At 38.9% G+C, this 27825-nt stretch overlaps 2 protein-coding genes across 2 annotated transcripts in view; both read right to left on the reverse strand.

Moving 5' to 3' along the window:
- Positions 1-867: 867 nt before the first annotated feature.
- On the reverse strand, positions 868-6413 carry LOC306756291 (B-cell receptor CD22-like; the record flags this gene model as incomplete). The annotated part of the gene is made up of 10 exons (XM_079241017.1): positions 868-1059; positions 1459-1528; positions 2778-2829; positions 2922-3218; positions 3316-3582; positions 4357-4617; positions 4697-4954; positions 5399-5695; positions 5770-6138; positions 6368-6413. 10 exons carry the CDS (start codon positions 6411-6413, stop codon positions 868-870), a joined length of 2109 nt encoding a protein of 702 aa, XP_079097143.1.
- A 3318-nt stretch (positions 6414-9731) lies between these two features.
- phldb3 (pleckstrin homology-like domain, family B, member 3) overlaps positions 9732-27825 on the reverse strand; it is a 28971-nt gene continuing 10877 nt past the window's right edge. The window contains exons 5-15 of the mRNA XM_079240812.1: positions 26948-27076; positions 22703-22876; positions 19654-19764; positions 16070-16171; positions 15393-15480; positions 14686-14851; positions 13732-13813; positions 13272-13445; positions 12461-12671; positions 12076-12161; positions 9732-10443 (exon numbers count right to left, since the gene is read on the reverse strand). Coding sequence (XP_079096938.1) covers positions 10309-10443; positions 12076-12161; positions 12461-12671; positions 13272-13445; positions 13732-13813; positions 14686-14851; positions 15393-15480; positions 16070-16171; positions 19654-19764; positions 22703-22876; positions 26948-27076 — 1458 coding nt within the window. The 3' untranslated portion in view covers positions 9732-10308. The remainder of the gene's footprint in view (positions 10444-12075; positions 12162-12460; positions 12672-13271; positions 13446-13731; positions 13814-14685; positions 14852-15392; positions 15481-16069; positions 16172-19653; positions 19765-22702; positions 22877-26947; positions 27077-27825) is intronic.

Below are 27825 nucleotides of genomic sequence, written 5' to 3' on the forward strand. Positions count from 1 at the left end.
ACATCTCACCTGCTCACTCAGTATACCCTTTTGATCTTTATGAGTCAGACACAGACACCAGCGAAGATGAGGAGGAGGTCAATTATACGAAGGTGAACATCAGACAGCAGAGAGCCAAGACAAACTCCAGCAGCTCCGAGGACACGACTGAGTACTCTCAAGTCAAAACCTGACCGCAAGGTGTTCTTGTCCAGAGTGGGTCTTTCTCAGCAGACTTTTTATTGTAAATATGGGTTTAAATCTTCCAATATAGTTTTATTTTTTAATTAGTATTTTATTTTTTATTTTTTTTATTTACTTACAAGACATCTTTTAGATCAAACTGTTTTAATTTATATGCATGAACAAGTAAAATAAAAGGAAAGAGTGAAAACTTCATATAATAAGCTGTGATTGCTGTTAATGTTTTAAAGCTATGTAAGGTGAGGCTGTGTTTGACTTGTACATACTGCACATATAAGAAAGCATTTAAACTTTACTCTTTCACATCTTAGCCACAGGACTAGTTTCAACAAAAAACTCAAACAAAATTATGAATAAAAAGTTTTTATCAAATTTTACTTTTTCATTCAGCTTCTTTCAGTCAACAGAAAGGAATTTATTAAAGCCAGACAAATGTCAGACACATATTAGTGTTAAACTATTAACAGCATGACAAACATGACAGTATTTATCTGTTATATTAAACCTGATATGGTTTAAGAAACATGTTGATATTAAAAAGATCTGAGGCAAACATCAGGAGGCAGATCCAAAGCCACCAAGGTGTCGCTTTGCCTTGAAGTGAGACATCTTCTCCAGGAAAGATTTAACCTCAACGCAGCTGAAGTCCAGAATCTTGTAATTCTTTAATTAATTTACCAAAAGTTAAGCAATCAGCTTCTCACTGACCTGCCCTGTAAGCACATCAAAATCTTTTCCCTGCTCCATGTGAGTGCCTTCCAGTTTTTCTTCGCCCGTTGTGTCCTTGGCGGGCCCCCGATGGATCTCAGCATACTCAGCAGACATGGAGGTGAGCTCTTTGTTCCCATTTTCCTTTGGCCCAACTTCTGATTTCTCCTGGAGTTTTATCAAAGCCCACATTGACACAGTTGAGAGGATATTACTTTCCTTCCTCCCTCCTCCTCCATAACGGCATTACTGGTCTGAACCACATCCACTGGTGCGGGCTTAATCTACGATGACACCAGTCTGATCGTCCTCAGTATGATTAGCAAAATAGCAATTTCAGCTGAAAAATAACTCACCCAAATATTACAAAATTCACTGTAAGGTGTCACAGTTTCAGTACGCTGTTGCTATTCATGATTACTCTCATGTGGTTTAGCTGCATCAATCTGCTCACCACAAGGACACACTCACACCAACAGAGGAAAGTACCTCCAGACTTTTACATCTATAAGCTACAGCACACATAAACACAGCAAAATGTCCAAAAAAAAGAAGGTAAAAACTCACCTCTTTGGTGACAAGAGACTGGGACGTCTCTGCCAGTTCCTTGTCAAACGAAAGGCTGCCTTTTCTTCTCCTAAAACCAACACAGTCCTGGTAATTTACTGGGTGTCCAAGAAAACTTGTGATTGAAATTAGGCTACTAAAACAAAAAGATTACAATATTTACACAATGAACCAGATTACTTTTGAAGATATGTGATTGAACGCATGATTTATTAGATTACATTATGATTTTGTAATTTAACTTCTGGAAATTGGGCTGCACGGTGGCGCAGTGGTTAGCACTGTGGCCTCACAGCAAGAAGGTCACTGGTTCGATCCTTGGCTGGTTTGGTCAGTGGCCTTTCTGTGTGGAGTTTGCATGTTCTCCCCGTGTATGCATGGGTCTGGGTACTCCGGCTTCTTCCCACCGTCCAAAGACATGCATGATAGGTTAATTGGTCACTCTAAATTGCCCCTAGGAGTGAGTGTGGTTGTTCGTCTCTCTGTGTGTGGCCCTGCGATGGACTGGCGAGCTGTCCAGGGTGTACTCTGCCTGTCACCCAAAGCCAGCTGGGATAGGCTCCAGCTTCCCCACGACCCTGAATTGGAATAAGCGGTTTGGAAAATGAATGAATGAATGAACTTCTGGAAATTCTTTCTCCTTATCATTCAAAGCCATATTTCTGTTTGCAATCAGAGGCGGCAATTCCTGGTCCAGAAAGTAAAAGTCCTGCCTGACAAATAAACTCTGCTCATTAAATTCAGCTTATTTGGCGACGGGTCAGAACAGCTGCCTAAAGGACTTTTACTTTCTGGACCAGGAATTTCCACCTCTGTTTGCAACCAATAGCAGCGGAGAGAAAACCTGAAGGCTGGAAGCACTGGTCGTAAGCATGACTTAATCTGGTTTACTGTCAATCCTGAATACGCAAAATGTGTTGATTTGCACAAAGAACATGTAAATGTGTTAAAGAGGAAAAAGGTTAGATTTTGTGGCTGCATTTATTACTTAATTATATTTTCTGTGTAACTTTTTAAAGTAACACAAAAGTAACTTGATAACTTAACTTTTCAAATTTCATTTAATTTAATTGTAATTCACTTATTTAATTTCTTTGTTAATTTAGTCTATTTTCTCATTCAAGGGGCTATGTGATATACAACAGGAATTACCCAGCAAAATAGCTTGACAAAGCTCTGGCAATATGTATATTCCACATTTTTTTAACTGATGAATTGTCACCAGTGTTTGTTTGCCGTGGGTTTAACAGCCCACTGCACTGGGTTTCTGTGTTCCTTACCTACAAAAGAATATCAGCAGTGGGACACACATAACCAACATCCCCAAAGCTCCCACTGTCGAGCCGATGATCAGAGACAAACAATGGAGGGCTGAAAAGTCCACACAAACCATTTTAAGTCAGTAAAAGAGACAAATAATACGAAAGACAAATATAAATGCATCCTTCTGCAATGTTATCTACCTAGCTGAGTTTCACTGGCCGACACATTGAAAGTGATGCTATCAGAGCCCAGAGAGTTGCTGCTGAGACATGCGAGGGAGGGGACGTCTTCGTCTCGGTGGTAAAAGGTGATGACACTCCTAATGAGCTCCCGTCCCAGGGCTACCTCTCGGATGGAGCTGTCAGCAGAGTGGTTGACAAGTTCTCCAGCAAATTCCCAAAGAAGGGAGGGAAGCGGGTTCCCCTGGCTGTTGCAGAAACATCGAAACTGGGATAAAATCCTAACGCAGCGAGAAGACGGCAGGATCTCTGCAGCAACTGAGTAACAGAAGATCATTGGTTATTTTTACACTTTATGCCACAATATTGATTAGAACAATCATTTTTAGGTCTAGCAGAAAACAATAAGTCTTACATGTGACGTCAATAACAGCCGGATGGGAGTATTCAGCTCCGTGGACGTTCAGAGCTTCACAATAATACTGATCTTCTGAGAGTTTGGTCACATTCAAGGTGTAGTTCTGATCAGAGCCGACCACCTCGTTTTCCCTCCCAGAAGCTCGAAACCAGGTGAAGTTAACAGCCGCTGGATTGGCGATGCTTGTGCAGGTTAGAGTCACAGAACCACCATCTGGTATTGGACCAGAAGGGTCATTTGACACGGATGTGTTCTTTGGGGGATCTGGAAGAAATCCTTATGTTACTACAAACAACAAAAATGCCTATTTCTCTGTTGTTGTTGTTTCAGTTACACAATTAAATAGCTAAAACAATGAGCATAACACCTTAATACTTACCTTAATACTTATTTACGTATTAAATTGGGTCTCAAAATCTCAAAAACAGGTTTACACTTTAACCAAACCAGCCAGATATGGAGATACATTGCTTGGATATTTTGCAGCATCTGCAACACTGAAACGTTACATTTTTCTCGCTTTGTGTTGCAAAAGTTGCAAAACACTAAACTTCAAAATATTTATCATATAATTTATAAATATTCTCCATGTTTCAATAACTTGACCAATTAAAGGCTACTGCTGGTGGCTTGAGTACATTTTAATCACAAAAACAAAAACCTGAGGAAGACAGCTGCACAGCTTTAATTGTAATGAGGATTTGATTCAGAATTTAGAGCTAACTTTCATTAAAGTTAAAAAAAAAAAAAAGTTTCATTTGCTGTGCTCTGAACATCTTACTGAGCAAACACACAAAACAAAACATCTACACATGGCTTAATACACTGGCACACACATGAGCACAGCAGAGTTCAGACATGATGGAACTCAAACACAGAGAGGATTTAGAGGTTGTCACGCAACATGACAATGTGTTACTGTCCTTGGTCCAGACGCATGGCACTGTAAACAAATCTTGGCTCCAGATCATGTTTGGGTTAGCACAGCTGGATATACAGTCATGCTGAGCATAATCTACTGCTCTGTTGTGAACTCACATTGTACATCTAGCTGGATCTTTGCAGAAGTTTCTTCTCCCAGGTCGTTTCTGGCTGCACAGTGATAGTCACCACTATGACTGGGGTCGACGCCATCAATGCTTAAGACTTGTCCAGTCTCTTGATCCGCTTCATCGCCTTTGTACCAGGTGTAGTTTGTTACTGGTGGGTTGGATCGACTTCTACAAAGCAGAGAAACCGAGCTGCCTTCCAGGACTAGACCATCTGGATCAACAATTACTGTTGTTTCCTTTGGAGAAACTGAAAATGAAACATAATTATTTGAGTTCAAGTCGTGAGCTGTGTCGATACCATATGTTTATATTTCTGCCTGACATACACTGTACATCTATCGGAGTAACGGCAGAGCTCTGATTTCCATATTTGTTGCTGACTTCGCAGATGAACTGACTGTCAATTTCTGTGACAGTAGTAGAAAGCGTCTCCTTAGATCCGACGGCTGTCACTCGGTCTCCATCGATTTTATACCAGGTGTAGCTGTCCACAGTGGGATTTGCGTTAGTGTTGCAGGTCAGAGTCACCATGCTGCCTTCCTTTACAGGACCATTATAAGTAACTGAAGTATTATTTGGAGGATCTGAAAGAGAGAATGGGAAAGGAAGTGATCTGTGACCAGGATATTTAGAAACTCAAACAAATCTCTGGGAACATTCACCATTATACATCCCTTTTAACTGCTTACATTTTTTGTAAGTGTTTAGTCTCCTTTCTGTTTTGGCCCACATGTTTGTAAAATAAATGGGGCATTAGATTTTTTTTTTTAAATAAACATTTTCAGCTTTTTTGTGGCAACTCAGACCAGACTGAACAATGTGAGACTATTTCTTACATCTAGTGGCCAAGTTGACAGCAATATAGCATTCACCCGCTATAAAGCAACATATTACAGATATATTTGCAGACTATTACCTGCTGATAAAAAAAAAAAAAAAAGAGAAAGACAATTGATTCAGATAAAAACACACAATATGTAGTCCTACATTTAACATACGTGATGTGAAAATACCAGAGACATACTCACAAAAAACACGCAGAGTCAAACTTTTTTCATATAGGAGGTCGCTGTTTCCGGCTTGTCGGTTGTAGAGAACGGTGCAGGAGAATTTCTGCCCATTGTGGAGGTATGACGCATTGAAGTTCATGACAGAAGTCGCAAGTTTTGCTTCCACATTCTCCTCAATGTCACCTATGATTGGTGTCCATGTGAAAACTGGGAGAAGAATAGGACAAGGAGCAACAGCCGAGCAGCTCAGTGTCACTGGAGTTCCTTCCTCTACCTCCAGTCTGGATGAAGTAACTGTAGGATTGGGAAGTGAATCTGCAAAGTAAAACAATCAGGAAGTGAGTAAACAAAAGATGCTGTCAGATGAGAGTAACGTGTTATAAACAGACCGTGACTGGTGATGCGGACACTTGTTTGAAAATTAAACTTCAGTGAGTTTTCACACTGTAGTCTGAAGTAATAGTTGTCATAGTGATTCGATGGCAGGTTGTTGAAGATGGTGGTGCAGTCTTTATCACGCAGGACCCCGGTCAGGTTCCCCTGCATGACATTCAAGCTCATGCTCGCTCCGGTGAGGCTGGAATCGAACACCTGCGTCCGGCTCCAGCTGCCTCGCTTCCAAATAGCTTTACATGAATCATCCAGATGTTGTTCCCATTCAGAGGGCAGGCTGAAACTGCACGGGATGACCACACAGGTCCCACTCAGCCCCTCTACTGTCTGTGGCATGATGACACCCCACTGTTGACACAAGCTTCCTTGGGGGGAATAATGGTAAAAACAAATATTAAACACAACAGTTCAAAAACTTATGATGTCACAAACAACTGACAATAAAAATTAGTGGCGAAAATATATTTCTGCAAGGCTAACATTCTACTTAAAATGAAATATTCAGACAAGAAAAACTGTGGAAAATCATGCAATACGTGAAATTTTAGGATGAGATAAATCTTCAGAAATAAGTTAAAATGTGAAGAGACCTACCTTTAAGCAAGCAGCATATGAGGAAAATCTTTACAGCAGCCGTCATGCTTTCCTGTCAACTTATTGATTCTAGATGGAGGTACTGGACTCTAAGACAACAGCAATAATCTAGAACAGATAATTGTATAATAAAGTTAATTAACCATATATTATTGTTTGTGTTTTTAAAAAATATTTTGTAAGATATCTAAAAGTCAACCTGGCACATGCAGTTGTTAAAAAGTAGTTCTCAAGATTCCCAAGGACTGTCTGATGCTTACAAGTCTGAAAATATATATTAATGGTGCTACTATTAAAAGGAAAATAAAGTCATAGCATTTTGATCCATGCAAAAATGTGTTTAACTAGACTATCAAATGTTTAGTTGTTTGCATATTTATAAGACCCCTGCGATGGACTGGCGAGCTGTCCAGGGTGTACCCTGCCTGTCGCCCAAAGCCAGCTGGGATAGGCTCCAGCTTCCCCGCAACCCTGAATTGGATTAAGCGGTTCAGAAAATGAATGAATGAATGAATGAATATTTATAAGACAGCCCTTTAATCAGTAATGAATCAAGGTAAAAAATATAATATAACTCAAAAAGCAGTAGAGTACATGCATATATGTAATAAAAAAAAATGCTACATGTCCTCTTTCTCTTAACTGAGTTTTAAACAAACTGACCGTTAATAAAAAGCAATATTTAGCAAGAAAGTATCAAAAAAGCATGAGTTAATACTAAAACTGAAATTTAACAGACTGAAGTCTCGAACATTGCAAATGTTTCACTGGCGTCAAGAACTTTAAAATTATGCTTATCTTCTAAGTTTGTCTCATAAAATGTAAAAAAAAAAAAAAAAGTATCTTTCTTTTGTTAAGTCTTACCTTAAAATCAACAGTGGTGTTCAGCATACAGTGTCTTTCTTTTCTAAAAATGCATTAAAAGAATACAGATATCTGATATTTAAACAGTTTAAAAGCAAAGTTTATAAAAATGACTGAATAAAAAAGTACAAAAAAAAAAAAATCAAAGTTTTACCAGCACTGAAGGGTCAGTGTTTATAATCCTACAAGTAAGTCATGTCAGACTGCTAGTGCATCTGAATGGCACCCACAGCTACTTGAAGATGTGTGTCTGGGGAGTGGCGATCAGCAAAACAACAGGGTTTTGATGCTCTCTTTGACTCAACCTCTTTTCAGGGAGATCACACCATATTCAGCCCAAAGCAGCATCTCATAACAAAACATGAATGAATATTTTGTGACAAATGTGGACAAAAATGCCAAATGTTGCCCTTTTATGATAAAACATCTAACTGAGGGTGTAGTATACACACCTACCAACATATTAAGACAATTTAAAAAACAACTGACTACATTACAGATTTTTTTAAAGCAATATTAAGATAAAACTAAACTTTATAAAAACTGATTTTAAATATAAAAAATGTTTAAATTGCATGTTGGAGTTTGAAGAGATGAAAATAAATGATCAGATCTGCACAGAAATGGGAGTTTATCATGCATTGTTGTTCCTGCGCTTCAACAAATTAAATGAAGAATCATATACGAGACCACTCCCAACCTGCAACTTTTCAAGGTAACTTAACTACAAATACTGAATAAACCAAACCAAAAGGAAGATCTGGCTTGAAGAAACAAAGGATGGAAGCAGACTGTAAACCAGGCATGCAGCGGTCTGTAGGATGTGGACTGTTGCCCTAAAATCTAAGAAGAACCAGAACCAAAACTAGGACTAACACCGACTTCAAGCTGAGCTAATAAGCAACTACAAACAGAAGCTTCAGCAGCAACAGTGCTGGCTGAGGTTACTGGTGGCTGCAAAGACCCTGTCCCACCTGGCTTCATACTTACACCAAAGTGAGTCAAATCATTAAAGAGGAAGAAGACAAAACAGTTTAGTGACAAAGAAAGATAACACACTGTAATGGGGCATGCATAATATGATACTGATACTGAAAAACTACTTTTTAAATAGAATGATGAAAACAAATGATGATGTTACACCTGTTACTGAAAGCAGAGGCTGTCAAACTCACTCATGTTGTACAGTGAATGAAAAGCTTTAAAGGTTAACAGCTAATTTAGGAGAACCTTAAAGAAAGTTTCAAACACTGAAACTCTGAGCTTTAAACCGGTTTTTACTCAATTTCATCAAGAGCTTTTTTTTTTTTTTTTTACCTATCCTGTCCAGCATCCTGACAGCAGAATGATGGTCTGGCTGTAATATTTGCGCTGAGCAAGAACTACAAAACACCAAGAAATTAGCCAAAATGCTCTGTTATTAGAGCAAATATGTGTACGATGCAGACTTAAACATTAGTTTGTTTTTTCTTACTTTAACTTAATGCTACATTTGTATAACTTGACTGAAATACATCCACACGTCAATAAAAGTTCTACGTAGCTGTGATGTTCATCATCAGACTGAAAATAAAGGCATGAGGTGGAAAACATTTTGTGTAAACCTGTGAAACGATGTTGCATCACAAATTCCATTTAAAGCTGGAACTACTGGCATTCTTCCAGTACGACTTCTCAGTCGAATGGCATCATGGGAATGCAGAGCGTTGCTTGGGCAGGTAGTTGGTAAACCTGTTATCACCTCAAGATCCAGACTTCATACAGAATGACTTCCGCTTCAAAAGTTTACCAGTAATACCGGCTGTGGCAGAAAATATTACTCTACAAAGGCAAATCATCCAGTCTGATGAAACTTATGAACTCTGATGAAAGACTAAGTTATTTGGCCACAATGAGAAATTGCACAGTCAATACTACTGTCAAGCACAACTATGACCAGGACTGGTTTGGATGAAGAGGAGAAACTTGTAGAGTATAGAAACCTTTTCACAGAAGGCTGAGGATCTTCAGATTGCTCTTCATTTCAAGAGTATGAAACAAATAACTAAACACAGAGGTTTCTGTAACGTTCTATATGTCCTGTAACAGCTGAAGTCTGGACCTGAAACCAGTAAACATCTGGACAGACATAGTAACAGCTGTTATCTGACTCCACCTGATCATGATGAAACATTTCTGAAAGGAAAGGTGTGACAGGGTTGTATCGTTGTTACCGAGGAGACCACTTCCCTCCATTTCTGCTTCTAAATGTCAGATATAAGGAGGAGCATAAAAGGATGTTTCTGAGGACACTTCAAAAGGAAAACCTGACACATTTTAATGGCAATGCAATAAAATGCCTCGTTAATGGCTGCTAATCACGTGAAAGTCTAAAAAGTTTACTAAATAATTTTTTAAAAAGACTTTCATTTTGATGCCAGAGTGATCAATGTGCCAATAAGTTAATTAACAAAATGAAACATAGATCAAAGTTTAAATGAATGAACATTTAATAGTACATTTATAACAAAATGCATTTTTCAATTAATTGCAAATTAACCCCAATAGAAATTACAAATAATAAATAAACATTCTGTGTAAAACCGAGCTAAGACGTGGGCATTTTAATGGGAACACCTGAGAATATAATGAAATTCAGTGAAAAATATCCCTGCATTGGATCATACTCTGCAGATGTCTGCACTTTCATGCCCACCTCTCCTGTAGTGTATTGCTGGAAAGTGTACATAGTGTACATCAGTTCTGTAATTCTGAGCTGCAGTCAGCAGGGGGAGATCCAGTCCAGATTAAAACCTCCCTGTAACAGACGCTCAATGTGCAGACTGAGTGAAGGTTCTTCCTCTTCCTCTTCTGTTCTGCAGCTGATGGGCCGCTGATACCATCACTGTCAGTAACAGCCTCTTCCTCCATGCTCAGGACCAGTTTGGTTGTACTTCTGCATCATCATTCACAGGTTCATTAGTCCAGGTATAAAATGTGCCTCAGAAGCAGAGTTCAAGTCAAACCAGCCCCTCAAAACAGCAGAAAGGGGAAAATGACTCGCTGCACTCTGCTCAGCAGCTTCACATATGGAAGGGTCAATAACGGCTGTGTTCATCTGTTGCCGTGACAATAACATCCATCCAGATCCGCATGGACACTGCATTGGAAGCCACCAGAAAGAAGAGACGGTCATATGTCTTCACGCAGAACGTCAGACTGGGGCGTGGAGACTGAAGGAAGAGCAGTACAGTGACAATGTGGTGAGGCATGAGAAAGAAGCAGCGTTTTGACATCTAGTTTATTGTTACAGGACTTATTTCAGCTGAACATGGATTTTTTTTTTTAAAAACAAACTGCACCAATGAAACAAATCTGCTGATCTGAAAGTTTAATAAAGAAAGCTCTCACACATTTGTCCTCTCAAAACGAAGCAAGAAATGCGTGTTCTGCTTCTCAGAAGTGTATGAAAGAATCCTTTCAGGGTTATTTTTTTGCCCCTTGTTGGATTTGATGTCAGCAACTCTTCTAAAAAAATGCAGAGTTTTGGCCATGTTGATCACTGGAGCATCTTTTACTTTAATAACAGTCAACACATCTAGGAACCGAGGAGAACCCGCTGTTGGATCATTAGGAGAATATAGCTAGCTACTTCACAGTCACATTTTTGATACACCATATATGTGTACACCTTCTACTAGAAAGTCAAGTTTTTGCAATAGGTGTTGTGTGTAGTTTAGCATTGTCTTGCAGAATTATGCCAAGTCTTCTGCCAAAATATGCATTTATAGATAGCAGCATGTTTTTCAGATACCTGTATATGTGTGCAAGTTGCAAGGAAATTTCTCCACAATTTGTAGATCCGGTTAATATTTCAGTCAATACATTTTACAGTTCTAAGTATATTGATGGTAAAATATGTATTTGTAATATTTATTTTCACATTTTAAATTTATTTATATGGACATAAAATTAAAACAGTTAAAAATTTGGAAATATTACTTAACACTTGTATGTATGTGTACATGAATACGCAGTAATTACTGATGGCAAAGAGGTGGGGTTTAATAATTTTTTTTTGCTTTTGTCCAATCTTTTCAAGCATGTCTGGTTTTGTTACTTTTGTTCTTTGTATGTTTTATATTGCAATTTTTATATATATATATATATATATATATATATATATATATATATATATATATGCATAACAATGTATAGTTAATATTCATATTATATCATTTATTTTAAATAATAATAATAATAACAACCCTTAGAAAATTAGAAATATTTTTTATTCCATTTCAGACATGTGGATTGCTTTTATTTGTCCACTTCTGTTCATTTCTCTTTTTTTATTGTTATATCTTATTAACCATCTTAATTATTTGAAGAGAACATTCAACTACTCAATTTCTGGCAGATGATTAAACCTCTGTACATTTTTTACATCAGAGAGATTCAACTTCTCTGACATGCTCTTTATTGTTAATCATGTCACTTAACTGTTACCAAGTTACCTAAACAACTGTCTGTTAAGGTAGGTAACATGCTCCCCTCACTGTTTATAGTACAACTCACTTTTCCAGTCTTTTTTCACACACATCTCATCTCTAAGACACGTTGGTGTCATTAAATGTGAAATCGGTAAATATTTTTAATGTCATATTAAAATGTCTCAATTTCAACATTTGATGCAGTTTCTTCTGCTACTTTCTATTATATTTACAAACAACTAAATTCTATTTAATTTCACATTTGGAAACAGCATTTCTATATGGTTGCACTGTGTAGTAAAGCTCCATAGATTTAAGACAGCCTCAGACTCAAACCTGCTTTGTAGGTTTGTGTGAAGTACAAAAACTCACAGAGGTGGCTGTTCTTAGATGATCGTAGTAAACTTCTTCTATTGCCTGGAAGTAGATGACTCCTTTTAGCTTCCTCTCATCACAGTCTGAAGCAAGAGACAAAAACAAAAGGAAAAGCAAATTCATTTAGACTTAAATAAGGTAAATGAATTTAGACTTTAAGGTATTTTAATGAAAACACTTCAAAGTCTCCATAAGCTCCAATAAACAGTAAAGGATGCTGAGATTTAATCTTTGTATTATTTTATAACAATGACTTCCCTTCCATGAATAGTGTAAAGTACTAAAGCCTTTTGTCCATGCAAACACACAGACAAACATGCAAAGTCAGTGGGCACACACACACACACGCACACACACGTGCAGCTCCTCCAGCCAGTCTAACCTGTATAGTAGGCCAGTCGTCTGTGATCCGTGTCAAACAAGAACCATCTCTTCTTCCATGTCTTCACTCTCCCCCCTCGCTTGGTTAGGAAGCCCGCACAGCGTCGAGGTGTGAGCCGCAGGTCCATGCAACCAGCGACCCCGTGACCCAAAGACTCCACGTGGGCCCGCAGGTCAAAGTTTGGAGAGAGGAAGAGGGGCAAACTGCGTGGCTGGAGGGACAACTGGAGTTTAAATGTGCCTCAGAAGAGTCAATTTTCCATGGAAAACACTGTTAGCTTTCTGTGGCTTTTTATAAAAAATGCACTTGTCTATTTAAGGCTGAAAGGGAGCTCTCTGTGATCAGATGGCAAAAACTAAATCAGACAAGATAAGCAAACTAGAAAAAGTTCAACTCAAGCTGGAATGTTGTGGAGTAAACAAGATAAGAAAAGTCTAAACTTGTTAGAGTGACATTAAGGCATCTTTTTGTATTATTTTATTCAGACTAGGTTTCAGTTGCATGTTTTTTCACCTGCTTCTGCAGCTACTGCAACACAATTAGAAAGTTCTCTTCTGTATATTGGTAATAAAATGGTGCAACAGCAACATTTTTCTAAAATAGCTTGAATGAACATGGAGTATTTTCGCTGACAGGACTTGGATGGGAACAGCAGCATGTTGCATTATGGGTCAAGTAAGAACCTGGATATGAAACATCATACATAATTTCTGATTGAGTTGCAGCATTTTTAGATTTATTCTTTTTTTTGTGATAGTCCAAATCTAAGGTTAAAAAATACTCTGAAAGCTTTTGAAGTTGCATTTCCTACCTCGGGGTTCGGTGAGGAAATAATCTTTTGTAACTCATTTGATTCCATCTCTGGCCTTTGTGGGCTCTCTGGTTCCGGTTCTGGTTCTGGTTCTGGTTCTGGTGGTTCTTCTCTGGGGGAGAGAAGCTCTCTTTGGTTTCTCTCCTCCAACAACAACAACCGCCGCCGCTCTTCCTGGGTACACAAACGTATTGACATGAACTGGTATCAACAGATGACATCAATGCACGTCGTCACCGTTTTCAAGGAAACACGAAAAGATAACGACAATGACGCTCCAACACAGCCGATGGTCAATGCTGCAGAAAGCCATCAGATAAAGCTGCACATCTGCTGGGTGTTTTCTTGGACAGTCATGTGTGAGCTGAGTGGGCGTCAGCGAGCAGACAGCCATGCCTAATGTGGTGTGTCGCTGGTGATTAGACATGTTGGCGAGTGTTTCCCACAGCAGGTGACTCACCCTTTCTCTGAGTAGCCTTTCTCTTTCTGCTTTGGCTTCCCTCAGTTTCTTTTCAATCTCTGCAAGATCCAAGAGGCACGGGCTGTGAGGAAGAGGAGGAGGATCAGTAAACATCAGAAACTTTTCACAGAAAAATAGATGCCACTGATAATTTGCAGAGAAATGTGTTACTACCTGTATTTATTGTTAGATGCCTTTTTTTTTATTTAAACTCATTAAGAACCCTTAAATACAGAACCCATAAAAAATTGATTGTAGAATAGTTTTTTTTTTTAAATATGAGGTCTTTATTTGTCCATTTAACTAAAGATATAAATAAAAAACAAACTAAAATGGTTCTAGATTTAATTTTTCACCTTCTGGCTTTCAAGAGGATATGCTAAAAAATGGCATCAATAAATAAATGCAGCTGGAAATAAATAAATCAACTGAAACATGTGCTCTCCACATTGCTTTTTACTTGCATGCAAGCAAGGCACACACAAACACAACTGGTCTGAGTATTTGCAGACTACAAATGGAGTAAAAATGTAAACCAGAAATTGTTTTGCGTGCACATGTCCAGATTTGGATTTTAGTTCTGTAAACACCCACTTACAGAGATTCTCTATAATCAAATAAAATGTTTCCTGTTCCATCAGATTTAGGTGATGTGACTGTTGTGTATTGTCTGTGTCTTAAAAACAGACATGAGGCAAAAGAAATGATACCATGGGAAAGCCAAAAGATTGGATTTGTTGGCTCTTAGCAGAGTAATGACAATCACAAAGACAAAACTTTACTAAAACACAAATTAACATGAAATACTGTGATAACATTACAATTCCTTGTTCTCTCCTTTAATGGCAAATGCATCTTGCATGAAGAGGATAATCTTCAACAGTTGCACTTTAGATGAGCAACTTTTCATTTCACTCTAAAGAAAGTTTTCATCAAACAAGAGAGGGAACTGACCTGGCAGCACGCGAGCTTGTCGTACTGTTGCACGGAGTGAGCAGCCCGCCGCCGTTGCTGGTCCCAGGTCTGTGCCCACCAGTGTGCCCGTTACTGAGTCTGTGGGGGGTGAGGGGGGAGGTGTAAGCCTCGGTGGTCTGGCTGTCGGGAAGCATCCTCACCAAGCCTGAGGGTGGAAAGACACAGAAGACGACAGGTGAGGACAGCAAGTCAGTGCTAATAGTTTTATATAAGATGTGGAAGGAGAGAAGTCCTTCAAGTCTTGGTTGAGTATCGAGAAGTTATTCCACGTTTCCTCATAGTTTAAGCATTCAGGAGACCAGGTGAAAGGGAGGGAAAGGATTACAACCTGGCAAGAATTGACATGACCTTGTAGATCAAGCTACTTGGAAATCTGGAAAGAGTTAGGGGTGTGTGTGTATAAAAACATTACAGAGGAGATTTTAGGCTTAACTATACAGGTGCTTTTTTTTTTTTTTTTTACTTATTCCCTCCGTACAGGCAAATCCTGCTCTCTACCAGCACATTAGGTCAACTCTACTGACACACCTTTGATTTGACTAAAAGGGAGGGAACACAAAACAAACAGACAAAATGAGGATATGCGAGCACAATAAGCATGTTTACTGTCCCACGTCGAAAAAGTAGCAGCTTGAGCAACAGGAGCACAATGGAATATGGAAAAATAAAGACTGGTAATAACTCACCCTGCACCGAAACCGGCCGGTCGCTGAGTCTGTTGTTACGATGAGAGCTCCGTCTTCGGGGCAAACTGGTGGCTTCTTTGCATGTTTCCTGAGGAATGAAACGACGGTGTACATCAAATGTGTGTTATGAATATTTACACAGAATCCCTGCATTTTTCTTTAGTAGGAAAAAAAAATGTAAAACTTCTTCACCTCTTTTGATTTATTTTCTATTAAATAATAATATATTTGTAAAGCAGTTGAAGAAATATCCCATCACACAGTTACAGCATTAAAAGCATCCTCCAAAGTGCTAATTGTGCCGCTGAAGGCAATCTAACCCGTTTGGACATGAACTCAGAACCTCTAGAGGTTTCCTGTAAGCTCTGTCCGGGTTTGTTTACATCAGCTAAGACATGATCAGATTAGGATCTGGGCAGTTTGGAAGACACACCAAAGCCTTGGATTTCATTGTGCTTCCCATCCCAGAGCAGCGTTTTCTGTCTGGTGTGTGTGTAGTGTTCTGTTCAGGCACCACAGCCATCAACACAGCACTTCCACATGATTCCAGTACCCAGAGTTTGCAGCAGAACATCGTTTTGTAAGCAGATAATAAGCAAATAAATCAACAATAAATAAAAAATGAGTTACAGACTAATTGTAAACACAGACTGTTTCCATAGTGACCAGCGGCATACCTGTGGAGACTTATGGACTGCCAAAGGAGAGAGTGACATCATGCAAGGAGCTGAACCGGTGATGTTTAACCAATCAGAGAGCGGCTTCTTCTCTTTAAGAACCTGTAAGACCAGATTCTGTCTTAAAATTCAGAAGAAGACATGTCATGAAGACTGGCTTAAAAAGATTTTAACCAACTGTAGCAGGAGAGAAGGCGACAGAGCCTCGTGGGGATCTGCCGTGGTCGACATACCACATCTGACTGAGAATTAAAACTCATCTGCTCCTCCAAGATGGATCGGAATGAGTTAAAAAATTATCGCAACCACACTATCTTTCGCTAGAACCCTCCCTCCCAGCTTGACTCACAAACACATGAGCAGTTCAGTCACCACATGCAGTCCACTAGTTAACCCTTGTCGGTCTCATACACTCCCAACAAGCACATGCTGTCCGGGAATGTGTGGAAACTGAGGTTTTCAATGCTTTTAACTCGCAGTTACTGGCTTTCTGATATTATTTTCTCCAAAACTTGGTAGGTCTCTAAAGAGAAAGTCATTTAAATCGTTTCCCATATGATTTTTCCAACAACAGTTACTAAACAGCTGTATGTAGCCTCTAAAGATAAACAGAAGTTTACAACAAACCTGTCAGAAGGACGTCCTGCGTGCCGACACTGTGGTCATTCACATTTAGTCATACTCTGACAGTATCTTTTCTTTCTCTCCTCCTCTATCTACCACTTTATCTCCTTTCTGTCATCCCTCCTCCTGTCTCTTTTCTCATTATCGAGCCGATGATCTAAACATCACATTTAAATGCCTTCCAGTCAGGTAGATCTCTTTGCTTACCGCTTGCTGCAGGGATGTGACTCCTCTTCCAGATTGCCTTCTCTCCCTCTCATGTATCCACACACACTCCCCTCTAGACACACATTCACAACCGCAGCACCCTCCCTCAAATCATTTACTCCTCCCTCTATCCCTTCTCTCCCTCCCTCTGCCCTTTCCTCCAGCTTGGATTGCGCTCCGACTCCCTCTCACTCCGTCCCTCTCCATGTCTGATTTGTTTTTTCCTCTTCCAGTTCTTGTCTCCTGCTTATTTTAACCAGTGCTGTCATAACTGATAAAAAGCAAACCACTGACAATGAGATAAAGTCACAGCGCAGTTTAATTAGAGACGGAGTTTGTCACATACACTGGCAACAGTTTACAACAAAGACACAGCAGTACAGAGAATATGTAACTATTAGTATTTACTGGAGGTTTTAGAAAGCTGAACTGAAGATAAAAACATGAAAATAACTTCATGTAAAGTTATGTTGTCAATGTTACACATTTCCCAATAATTGAAAAAAAAATACTTAATGATATCTCATTATCTCCCACTGCTGATTCAGAATAGCATCATCCAGGAATCGGTCTTAAGTACGGTGGCTGGGAAGTGCAAAACAATTTACCATCCAGTCAAACATTTTTACAATTATAGGAAATACATTTACATCTAAAGAATCACTTAAAAATATATATGTTTACAAATTTACCAAAACAGTTTTACAAGTTTTGGAAACACATTTATGAAGACAAGACCCTGAAGTGATACCATGGGCTTGGTGGTGAGCACCATCTTTATTATGTATATGGTGGGGACAAGATGGCTCAAACAGTAAACTACGCAGATGATCGATGAAGCAAGCAGCTTAACCAGCAAAGACGAGCAGACATTATGTAGGTTTTCCATCATATGAACACTGTTTGTGTGATCTTCATTCAAATACTTCCACAGTCCATAAGACCAAACCCTTCTCCTTCAACATTAGTCCAAGCTGAACCCACAATCACCACACAATGACCCCAAAACTTGGAATTAAACTCCACAAAATGGGCAAAACATCTCTGCTGGTTAAGCTGCTTGCTGGATCGATTCCAGTACTACGTGGTTTTACCACCATCAAGCCCCACAGCTTCATGTTTCAAGATGTAAATGTGTACTGAAAAATTGTATCACTGGATGCATTGTTGTTTTGCACTTCCCAGCCACCGTACTTAAGCTTGCTTAGCTCCTCCTGCCTTTCCCAGAACATGGGAACATCACGTCAGTGTAACGTGGGTCTATAAGCTGAAATGCTAGTAAGATACTTAAACCACTATAACCAGTCCATTACAGTGGAGGAGACTAAATCCAGAATGCACACTCAAAGGTTAGAGATCATGTGGATATGCAGGAAAAGTCACGGGTTGTAAAACTAAACACTTAGAGTTATAATTGCTGTTAAGAGCTGATGGGACTTAAAGAGTCATGGGATTTTTCTGTCCAAACCCCAAAACATACAGCAGCTATAATGGTGGTTTAGATTGTGCCATTTGCTAAGATGCTTATATATCTACACCAAAATGTCCAAAACATAAATGATATGCAACAATTCTCATGTATTCATTTTTATTATCAGTGATGTTTGGAAGCTTGTAAACCTTTCTTTTAAAGAGGCAACCTTTTATCAGGTGTTTTGAAGTGCATTCTGCGCTGATTTTTAGCTGAGCCTGAAATCAAATTCTTATAAATAAAATCTTATAAATATCTTATAAATAAATCTAATCTTATTAAAACTACAAAACTGAACTTAAATGTTAAAGTTAAACTAAAAATCTGGAACATCACAGACTAAAGCTGTATGCTAGAAAAGTAAATAAAGTTACAGCTCTGAAATTACACATCTAATTTCTGAACTGTTAAAATACTTGGAAAATGATTTTGGGTTATTAATGGGACATTTTTTGTCCACGCTGGTTCAATCTAAACATCCATCCTTTGGCTGCACCAGCCAAGGACCCTATCGTAGACATTATCAGGCAGAACAGGGTGCACACTGGGCAGGTTGCCATCCCATCACATGTTCAATACAAAGAGACAACCACTTAGAGAAAGAAACTGGTTTTTAGTCGTAAAAAAATGTTCACTTTCGGAATATGAACTAATGAACAGATCACTAGAATAACTGAGCATTGCTGAATAACAGCAGCAGTAGCAAAAGTTAGTGGGATTCCTGTGAAGTGCACAGAACCCTCTTTCATTTCCATGTAAATGGAAAACAAAAGATAATAAAAATACAATTAGCATGTTGTCTGACACAGAAAAAAAAGACTTAAATACCAAAAAGTCTGGCTTGGCATAAAAATTATTCATGATCCTTTCTGATGTACGTAAGACTGTAAAACATGAAAACAAGACAGGCCTGAAAAGAAGTTTACAAAATGTTCAGAAGCATACTGTAAGTAGCAATGAACTGTGGGAAGAAACCAAAAATATGCAGTTTAACCTGCAACAATGTCAAATGGAACAATTTTCTCACCAAAAGAGGAAAACAGTTTCTTTTATCACATAATGCAACTCTCCAGTCAAACAGATCTACTCTTTTTTTCCAGTTAGACATCTCCAAATGACAGCAATGTCACCACAGTCCCCACAGAGTCCAATACAAACTCATAGCAGAGCTGTTCAACAGTTTGTTTTTTTTTGTTTAATCAGTCCTACATTAATGCCTCCACCACACAAAACTAAATTCATTAGGATTAGAACATTTGTAAAAACACAATAAATCTCTTACTGTTTGAGATGTGTGGATGAGCTCCCTCTTCTCTTTCCTCAAGGCACTTAGCTCCCTCTCCTTCTCCTTCTCTATCTCCCTCAGCTGTTTCTCCAACTGCTGGACTCGATCCTGAAAAGTCAGAGAATGATTTCAGCCAACGCTCCCCGCCACATGGTTCCCTTCCCTCAGTGGATGTTAGAGGATGTCGCTGATTCATCTGGCTGGCAGCACTTTTCTTAATCAGTTCATTATGCTGTGAAGTAGAAATAACCCAGATGTGATGGCTCGTGTGTTGGTGTGAGTAAACATGCAGCTATGAGTCAAGTGGATCTAACACAGTGCATACGACTGCTAGGCCTAAAGTGTAAGTAAACAAAAATCCTCAATTAATGATACATCCATTCCTAAACACCTCAAATGTGACACAGAGACAGGCAGAGAGATGAGCTACCATTATGCAGCAAAGTCAAAGTGCAGCTGAGTCAACTGGCTTCCCTCTCACACAATGCCCATCTTCAGCTCCTCCTGCATATTTCAGCTAATTCGGGAACAATTCAACATTATTGTTGCTGTCTCTGACTGAATGGAATCCTCCATGGCAGCAGAAAAGTGTATTTTTATCATGGGGGGAAAATAAAGGAGGTAAAGAATTGCTTCTTCCTTTTTTTTGGAGCCAATCTACAGGCGCATTCAGCACTTGATTCAACACCAGGTGCATTATGTGCCTGAAGCAAAGTCCAAATGAATATTAAAGACTTTAATGATGTAAAAAAAAAAAATCTTGTACCACTTGCTGAAATGAACACATTGTGGATTGATTTTGTGTGCATTGTGCGGGTTTGCCGGCTGCACATCTAATCAGATAACTCCAGTTTTTTGGAGAAAGTCAGCAGATTGATTTGTGCTGCTGAGAATCATTAAAAGACACCCATCACATTTTTCACCTGTTAAGCTTTATAAACTTTAACCAGAGACGGCTGCTCATGTTTTCATTATTTAAATCCTAAATGTATTCACTTAATTTATTAATTCACATGTGGCTGAGTAGTTACTAACACATGCTTCTATAATGAAAAAAAAAAAAAAAAAAAAAAAAAAAAAAAACTTGCTTTCAAACATGGAGACGAGAGTGAAGCTGGAACAATACGAGTGACTTGATTGGAGGAAAACAAATATCTTTGAAGAGTTGCATCTATGTAACTATGTCAGAACAAGTATGAGTATACTTAGTATAAATGCAATGAATGCTTGAAATGACTTGGGGAAAATATTTTCTGACTTTTTGGAGTCAGCCTCTAGTGCTCATCAGGTGTACTACACTTCCTTGTTGGTCTCAAGTCCAACACTGGATGACAGCATTTATCTTTCAAACACAGCCTACATGTTAAAGTACAACCTGAACTACTGTTGAACTCCTGTACAGTGCAGAGGGACTGGTTGGTGTGGCATTCTGAGGTAAAGCAGGACATATGAGTGGAAGTAAGACTTGTGATAACTTGTAAATACTGCAGTATAATATTTGGACATGGTGCACAATGTGTAAGTTTAGCACGATGCCTCCAAGTTCGCGACATTGCGAGTGTCGGTATCCATGCAGATGTGAGCACCATGCTCAGAATTCAGAGCACCTGACCAGGTGCAAATTCAGCACAGTCAAGCTTTCTTTGTGTTAATGGGTTGTCTGACGAAAGCAATGACTTCTCTTTGTATCTTCAGGCTCTGAGCAAAGTCACATAAAAAAAAAAGACTCTTTTACACACATAACTTGATGTTTTTCAGTTAAAAAAATAGGCAGATTATTTGAAATAATAATTAAAAGATGTATAACAACTATTGCAGCTGCTGCAGCTTAGACAACAGGAATGATGACAGGAAACAAATAAAGTTAGTTGTGCACATAAGCAAGTCAATGCACACCTGATGGTTCTGTGTTTATGCCTGTATAGAGACCTCAAAGTTGAGAAAAAAAAAAGTTATGCATTCACTATAGGTTAATATTTATTTAGCTAAATTAAGATTGCAGCTTTAATAAGACATCATTATAACTTTCAAAATTATTGTTTGACAGCTCAGAAAATGGAAATTTAAAACAAACCTCTATAATATTATTATCGTAGGATTAAATAAATTAAGCACCAACATGTCCCAGGCTTCTTAAATTACTTACAGAATTCAAATAAATATTTTTCTTTGTAACATTTGATGATAATCTAAGTTCCAAATTGTGGGGATTTTATTTCAAAATGACAGATCCGAAGCGCAGAATAACCTCCAACTGTTATAACAAATTCCCATGATGCCAATACTTAACATGACTTTCTTTTAGCAGTTGTGAGTTATTTAAACTTTTCCAAATCCCCTCACGCGTTTTATCCCGTTTTGTTTTCCTCCCATCTTGCTCTTGCATTTTTGCTCATGGTGGCCTCTGATATAATGAAGCTTCCTTGTATAGACTCATGACAGAATCAGGGTGACGGGCTGAGGTCAAGTGTTTATGCTCGTGTCAACATATGAGGGGGAGAAAAGAAAGAAGAGCAAGTCTTAACCTGCAATGACAACCATCAACTGTACTTTGATGGAGTGGTTAAATACACGAGTTCACATCCCAACAACCCATTAATGTAGGGCTTCAACTGTTGTGGGCAGTAAGTAAATACTTTGCTACAGCTTAAAAAAAACCCAACAGAGAAAGATATTATGCTTTGATGATTTATTCAATTGTGCTGCTGCTTGTACTACATGGCAGCACCTGTGTCCAACTGGACCCACAGCAGTCTGACTGCCTATTCATTATGATGTGCTGTTTGATTTCTTGCTTGCATTGTTCTCACTCTCAGACGTGAGTCGCTTTGGAGAAAAGAGACTGTAGAACAGAATAAAATAATCCAGCTAACCAAGATTATTGTATGAAGACTACAATGAATGATTTTGGTTTGTTTCTTTCTGACATCAAGACATTGATCTAAGAGGGAAGGTAAACATGGACGCAACATGCTAAGAAGCTGCAAACCTCTGGAACGTGTCAGGGAGCAGCTGTGAAATTTTCCCTCTGAGCCACTTTGTTTACCTGCGCAGTTTTCACCACATGCAGTTGACATGAGATCTCCTTCTCCAGCTCATCCTCGCCCTCCTTCCACTTTTCCAACGTGCTCTCATCATCATCGATGCCACTTTCCTGCTCCAAAACTCGGAATTCCCAGTCCTCGAAAGCCCGAACAGAAGCCTCCATTGCTTCCTTCTCCTGCAGTGATTACAGCAAAACTGATTAACCAAAAAATAAAATAAACTTTATTGGTTCAGTTCTACAAAAAGTCACCAAGCCCATGTTTGCTTCAAGTGTACTTTTATTTTTCGGTATAAGCTCACTTGTAAGCCTGTATGTCTGCTTTTATAAGCCCATTGTCTCATTTGAGATGCACTTTGCAACCCTGTGTAGTAAAAGTGTCCCTGGCACCTTGGACCTATGCTACCAGTCTTCCTCTGGGGTTCAGATCTGCAAGCTGTCTGAAGATTCATCTTTTACATTGGCTTCATGTCTGATTTGCAGAGTTTTAGGTGTTGATTCTTATGCTTTTGCTTTGCGTTTTTGGTTTCTTGTGTTCCTGGTTGCAAATGTTTTCCCTCTATATCTTCCATAGATTTCAGAGTTGCTCTCTTTATTGCAGATTGATTTAATGCACTTTGTTTTCACCTGTAATTCTATCTAAATCCCCCTAACTGAGAATTAATTACATGGTATATACAAATAACTCAAATCAGTGGGACCTACTGGACAAACAAATCAGACCTATAGAAGTCCATGCTTCAAAGCTTACTGGACTTAAAGGAACTCCTTCTGATGGTTTGGTGCTGGATACCACAGCACACCACGAGGGCAACGCGACGCCTCATAAGATTAGGCATTGAAAAGGAACATTTGTCAGTATCAGGGATGTGGGGGGAGGGGGGGGGGGGGGTAATGTTATGACTGCCTCTAACACGGCTCAACACAAAGGAGACCACAACAAATAAGACGACTACCAAAGCAGCAATGTTCCAAAAAGAAGTTTAGTATAACCAAAAGTTACAAAGGAAAAAGGAGCCACGGCCAAAATACACAAAACAGGGAAGCAGACTATAAACCAGCCAAGCAGTTGTCTGTAGGATCTGGACTGCTCCCCAAACCAGTAATCCAAACCAAACCAAACTGCTGGAGACAGTTAGCAAGAAAGGCAGGAAGCAATTAGTCTACAGCACAACCACAATGCATTGATATTGAGGCATATCATTATCATTTATAACACAATATTTGGTAATTGGTGACCTTTCTAGGGTTCTAACACTAATTTCAGAAGCTATTGGTTAAATGAAATTACAGAAAAGTTTTAAAACATTTAAAAAAAAGAATTTTAAAGTGCAAATCTAGGTAAAAGTGCAAACCCACTCATATTAGTAAAACTTGCTTCCTTTCTTTTGTGCACCAAGAACAAAAGTCCTTTTCTTGTGTGCGGTTTTCTTTTGAAGCAACTTCTGCCAAACCTGTTCCAAAATGCTCTTCCCAAACAAATCTGACATGTTACAACAGAAGTTAACAACCTGCTGCTTAATTCCACTAAAAATATGGTTAAACAGTGGTCTCTTTTCTTGTTCTGTCACATTCACCGGATGAACACACAGGCCGGTGATCTGTGTGGGTGTGCGTAAAACTCATAAAACAATGACACATCAGGTTGAGCAGGTAGTGAACAATCACCAGTCAGACACACCCGTTGTGAGACATGCTGATATCTTTCATAAGGGAAACAAACTCTCTATGAGTTTCATTTTCACACATCTTTTGGAAAACTGAGGTGTAATTTTGAGTAAATTTTTAGTAACATATTTACTTATAAATTTAACTGAGATTAGACATAGAATGAAAGCACAGGGATTAAGGTTTGAACTAATTTAAATCCGGCATGATTGTTTTACGTCTCTGAAACGACTGTCGCATTGATGACCATGAAAACACATCTATAGGTTTAAATCCACTTAAGAGCAGATTTGTTCAGTTGTAACAAGATAAGATCATTGGCCTCACTGGTGTTGTTTCAGGGAATCCTGCCAACCATGACTGCACAAACATTTGCGGTTATTGTGTGGTCAGTTTTAATAATGCACACTCAGAAGCCAAGAGGAAGAGTTCCTCATACAGCTCTTCAGAAGGTGTCACATCTGGTCCAACTGGTCTTATCAAAGTAATTTCATACCAACTTCTTGTTTGTTTTTACAGTGACTAAGACACGTCACTGCTATGGAAAATAGCAATATGTTCACAGACAAGATAAAGACACTAACGTAAATGATAATTTTGTGTTTTATGCTGACCTCTTCGCAGGTCTTTGATGAGCAGATGTTTACCACCATATACGTCGACTGAGTCAAGTCAGCTGGACTGGGTTCAGTTACTTTATAATGTACCATTCTCATTTTAGTGTTTCTTACTCTATCTTTATTTTCATGTTTAAGGCTTTTAAAATTTTCATTTCATCTTAACATTTTTCCCCCCAGTGTCTTCACTTCCCGATACAGTGAATGGGGTTGGGACGGCGCCTCTTGAGACATGTTGCATGCATTTGCTGTGTTACCATGTGCTAGCATGAGTTGTAATAATGTTTTTCTCTTTCTTTTGATTTAATGTAAAGCATTGTGCACAACATTTCTATTAAGTGCTTTCTAAGGATGGATGGATGGATGGATGGATGGATGGAGGAGCTTCTACAGCTCTGATGGAGACAGTGGGAGATTTCACTGAAGTAATACGTGAAACCACTGATGTTTTTAGAGTCTATGACTGTCAGTGAGAGTCGTGACTCGCCTGAGGTGTCGTTAGACTTGACTCAACCTATGTTAACCAGCATCAGCCAATCACTGATCAGCCTACTGACTTACTATTTGAAATAGGAATCCCATCTAGGAATCTTTACTGACAGCCACACTAAGTGGTTATGTTGACTACATAGTCGTTTTTACAGATACAGTTAGGACAATGTCTGGAATTAAGCCTCCAACAAGCTGTTTTTCACACCAGAAGACGCATTCTCCACTCAAGGAAAAATACTCTGGATTGGATGCTCATTAGAGTGCAGGTTGGGCTGGGATGACCTCCCTACCTATCCATAACAATGACTGCTTTAGCGTCTGTATTAATAGAGCATGTTGGGTGTTGTCCACAATATTAATAATATCATATCTCAAGGTTAGCAGTAAAGATAAAGAAGCGGATATGAGCCAACAAACTCTGTAAAATCTAATCTTGTCTCTGTCGGTTGTGTTGAAGCGAAAGCGGACTGATTAATCTTTATAAGAAATCCCGAGTGGATAATGCAAACATTTTTATTTCTCACTTTAGATCATGTTAACAAAATGTCCTACCTTCAAATGAAAATAATCTGCAGCAGTACAAATTAGATGCAAGTTTCTGTTTCAGTGATATATTTTTGGAGACGTAATTACAAATTTACCTCTGCGAAGTTTGCTTTCTAGCAAACAGCAAAAAAAAAAAAAAAAAAAAAAAAAAAAGGAGTTGAGTACTTTTAACGGTACATTCACACCAGGATAGTTCAGGCGGCATCTGATTGTCAAACATCCCAAACCAGTTTGGTTTGGATTCACACTGAACTTCACTCACGCGGACCAAACCACCCAAACAGTGTTGCACAGTTACAACACCTGCTTGCTAGCGGCAGTGTTCAGGGACTAAGAAGAAAAAAAAAGCAAGAAGAAGAAAGAAATCAATTGGTCAGGATGGAAAATAGAAATCCTTCCTCTTCAGCTGGCTCATTCAGTTTGGAACAACAATACATTCATGCAGTCTTGGGGTTTCTATTTTTACTTGCTTGTTTCAACCTAATAGAGTTCATAGAAGAAGCAGTCCATTATAAGCAGTAAGAGAGGCATTGAGCATGTTGTATTATGCTGCTCTCCACCACACTTCCTCTTTTTGGCTCACTGGATGATCCTGCAAGCAAACCACACCAGGATTCAGGATTCACTTGCAAATGAACCGGGAGCCTGAGTTTACAAGCAGACCAGAGTTCACTGCTTGGGCCTTCAGTTGAGTGTTCCTACTATGTTCACCAAGCAATGTCAGACCAAACAGCATCAAAGTATGCAGTATATAGCCATACGGTATATGAAACATGTTGGTTTCCTTATATAGGCTATTATGAATTGGCTTTCATTATGTTTTTTTTCCTGTCTGTAAAGCATCTTGAGATGGCATTGCCGTGATTTGACGCTGTATAAATAAAGTTGAATTGAATTGAATGTACTAACATGATAGATCACCTACCTGCTGCAGCTGCAGCTTCAGCTGTTCTCTCTGACTTTCTGGCTGACTGGGAATCAGTTTCTCTTTTTCCTCACACCTCTTCTTCAGCCCTTCCACCCTGCACCTCTCCTCTTCTAGTCTTTCTCGCTCCTGCAATTGCAGACAAAACAAACAAAAAATAAATTAAACAGGCATTCAGTCCATCAATAAAAAAAAAAAAAAAAAAAAAAAAAAAAAAGTCATCTTAACAAAGAATCAAAAACAGTGCAATATGTCTATCTCTTCAACAACCACAGAATTGTTCTAAACATCTGCGTAACGGTGCGTGAAACACCCAACAGCTACTGCGTAGGAGCTGACTTATCATTGACATGATCTTGTGTTGATGTTAGTGGACCATTACCGAGCCCTAGTTTCCACAGAATCCCATAAGTTTTTCTGGTTTGTCATTTCAAGGCTGAGTCAACACAAATAATTTCAACTGACACATGTATTCATGAATACACCATCAAATTTAAAGCTTTGCTTCTGGCTTACAAAACAATAACTCAAACGGCTCCCGTCTGCCTTCACTCCCTAATCCAGACCTACACGCCCTCTCGACAGCTACGTTCCTCCAGTGAAAGACGCCTCGTGTTACCACCAATACGTGGGACTAAAACACTAGCCAGACTCTTTTCCTCTATTGTGCCACGATGGTGGAATGATCTCCCAAACCGTGTCCGCTCTGCAGAGTCCCTGTCTACTTTTAAGAGCAAGCTGATGACTCAGCTCTTCAACACTTAGTATATCTATATGTGTTGGAAAGTTGGAGAACTTAGCCCAGTTCTTTTCAACAAACTTTATGGTATTAATTCTTTGTATTATAACATAGGTGATATTAAGGGGTGGGAAGAGAG

This window comes from Telmatherina bonti (assembly GCF_933228915.1).
Source record: "Telmatherina bonti genome assembly, chromosome: 5".
Lineage (NCBI taxonomy): Eukaryota > Metazoa > Chordata > Actinopteri > Atheriniformes > Telmatherinidae > Telmatherina > Telmatherina bonti.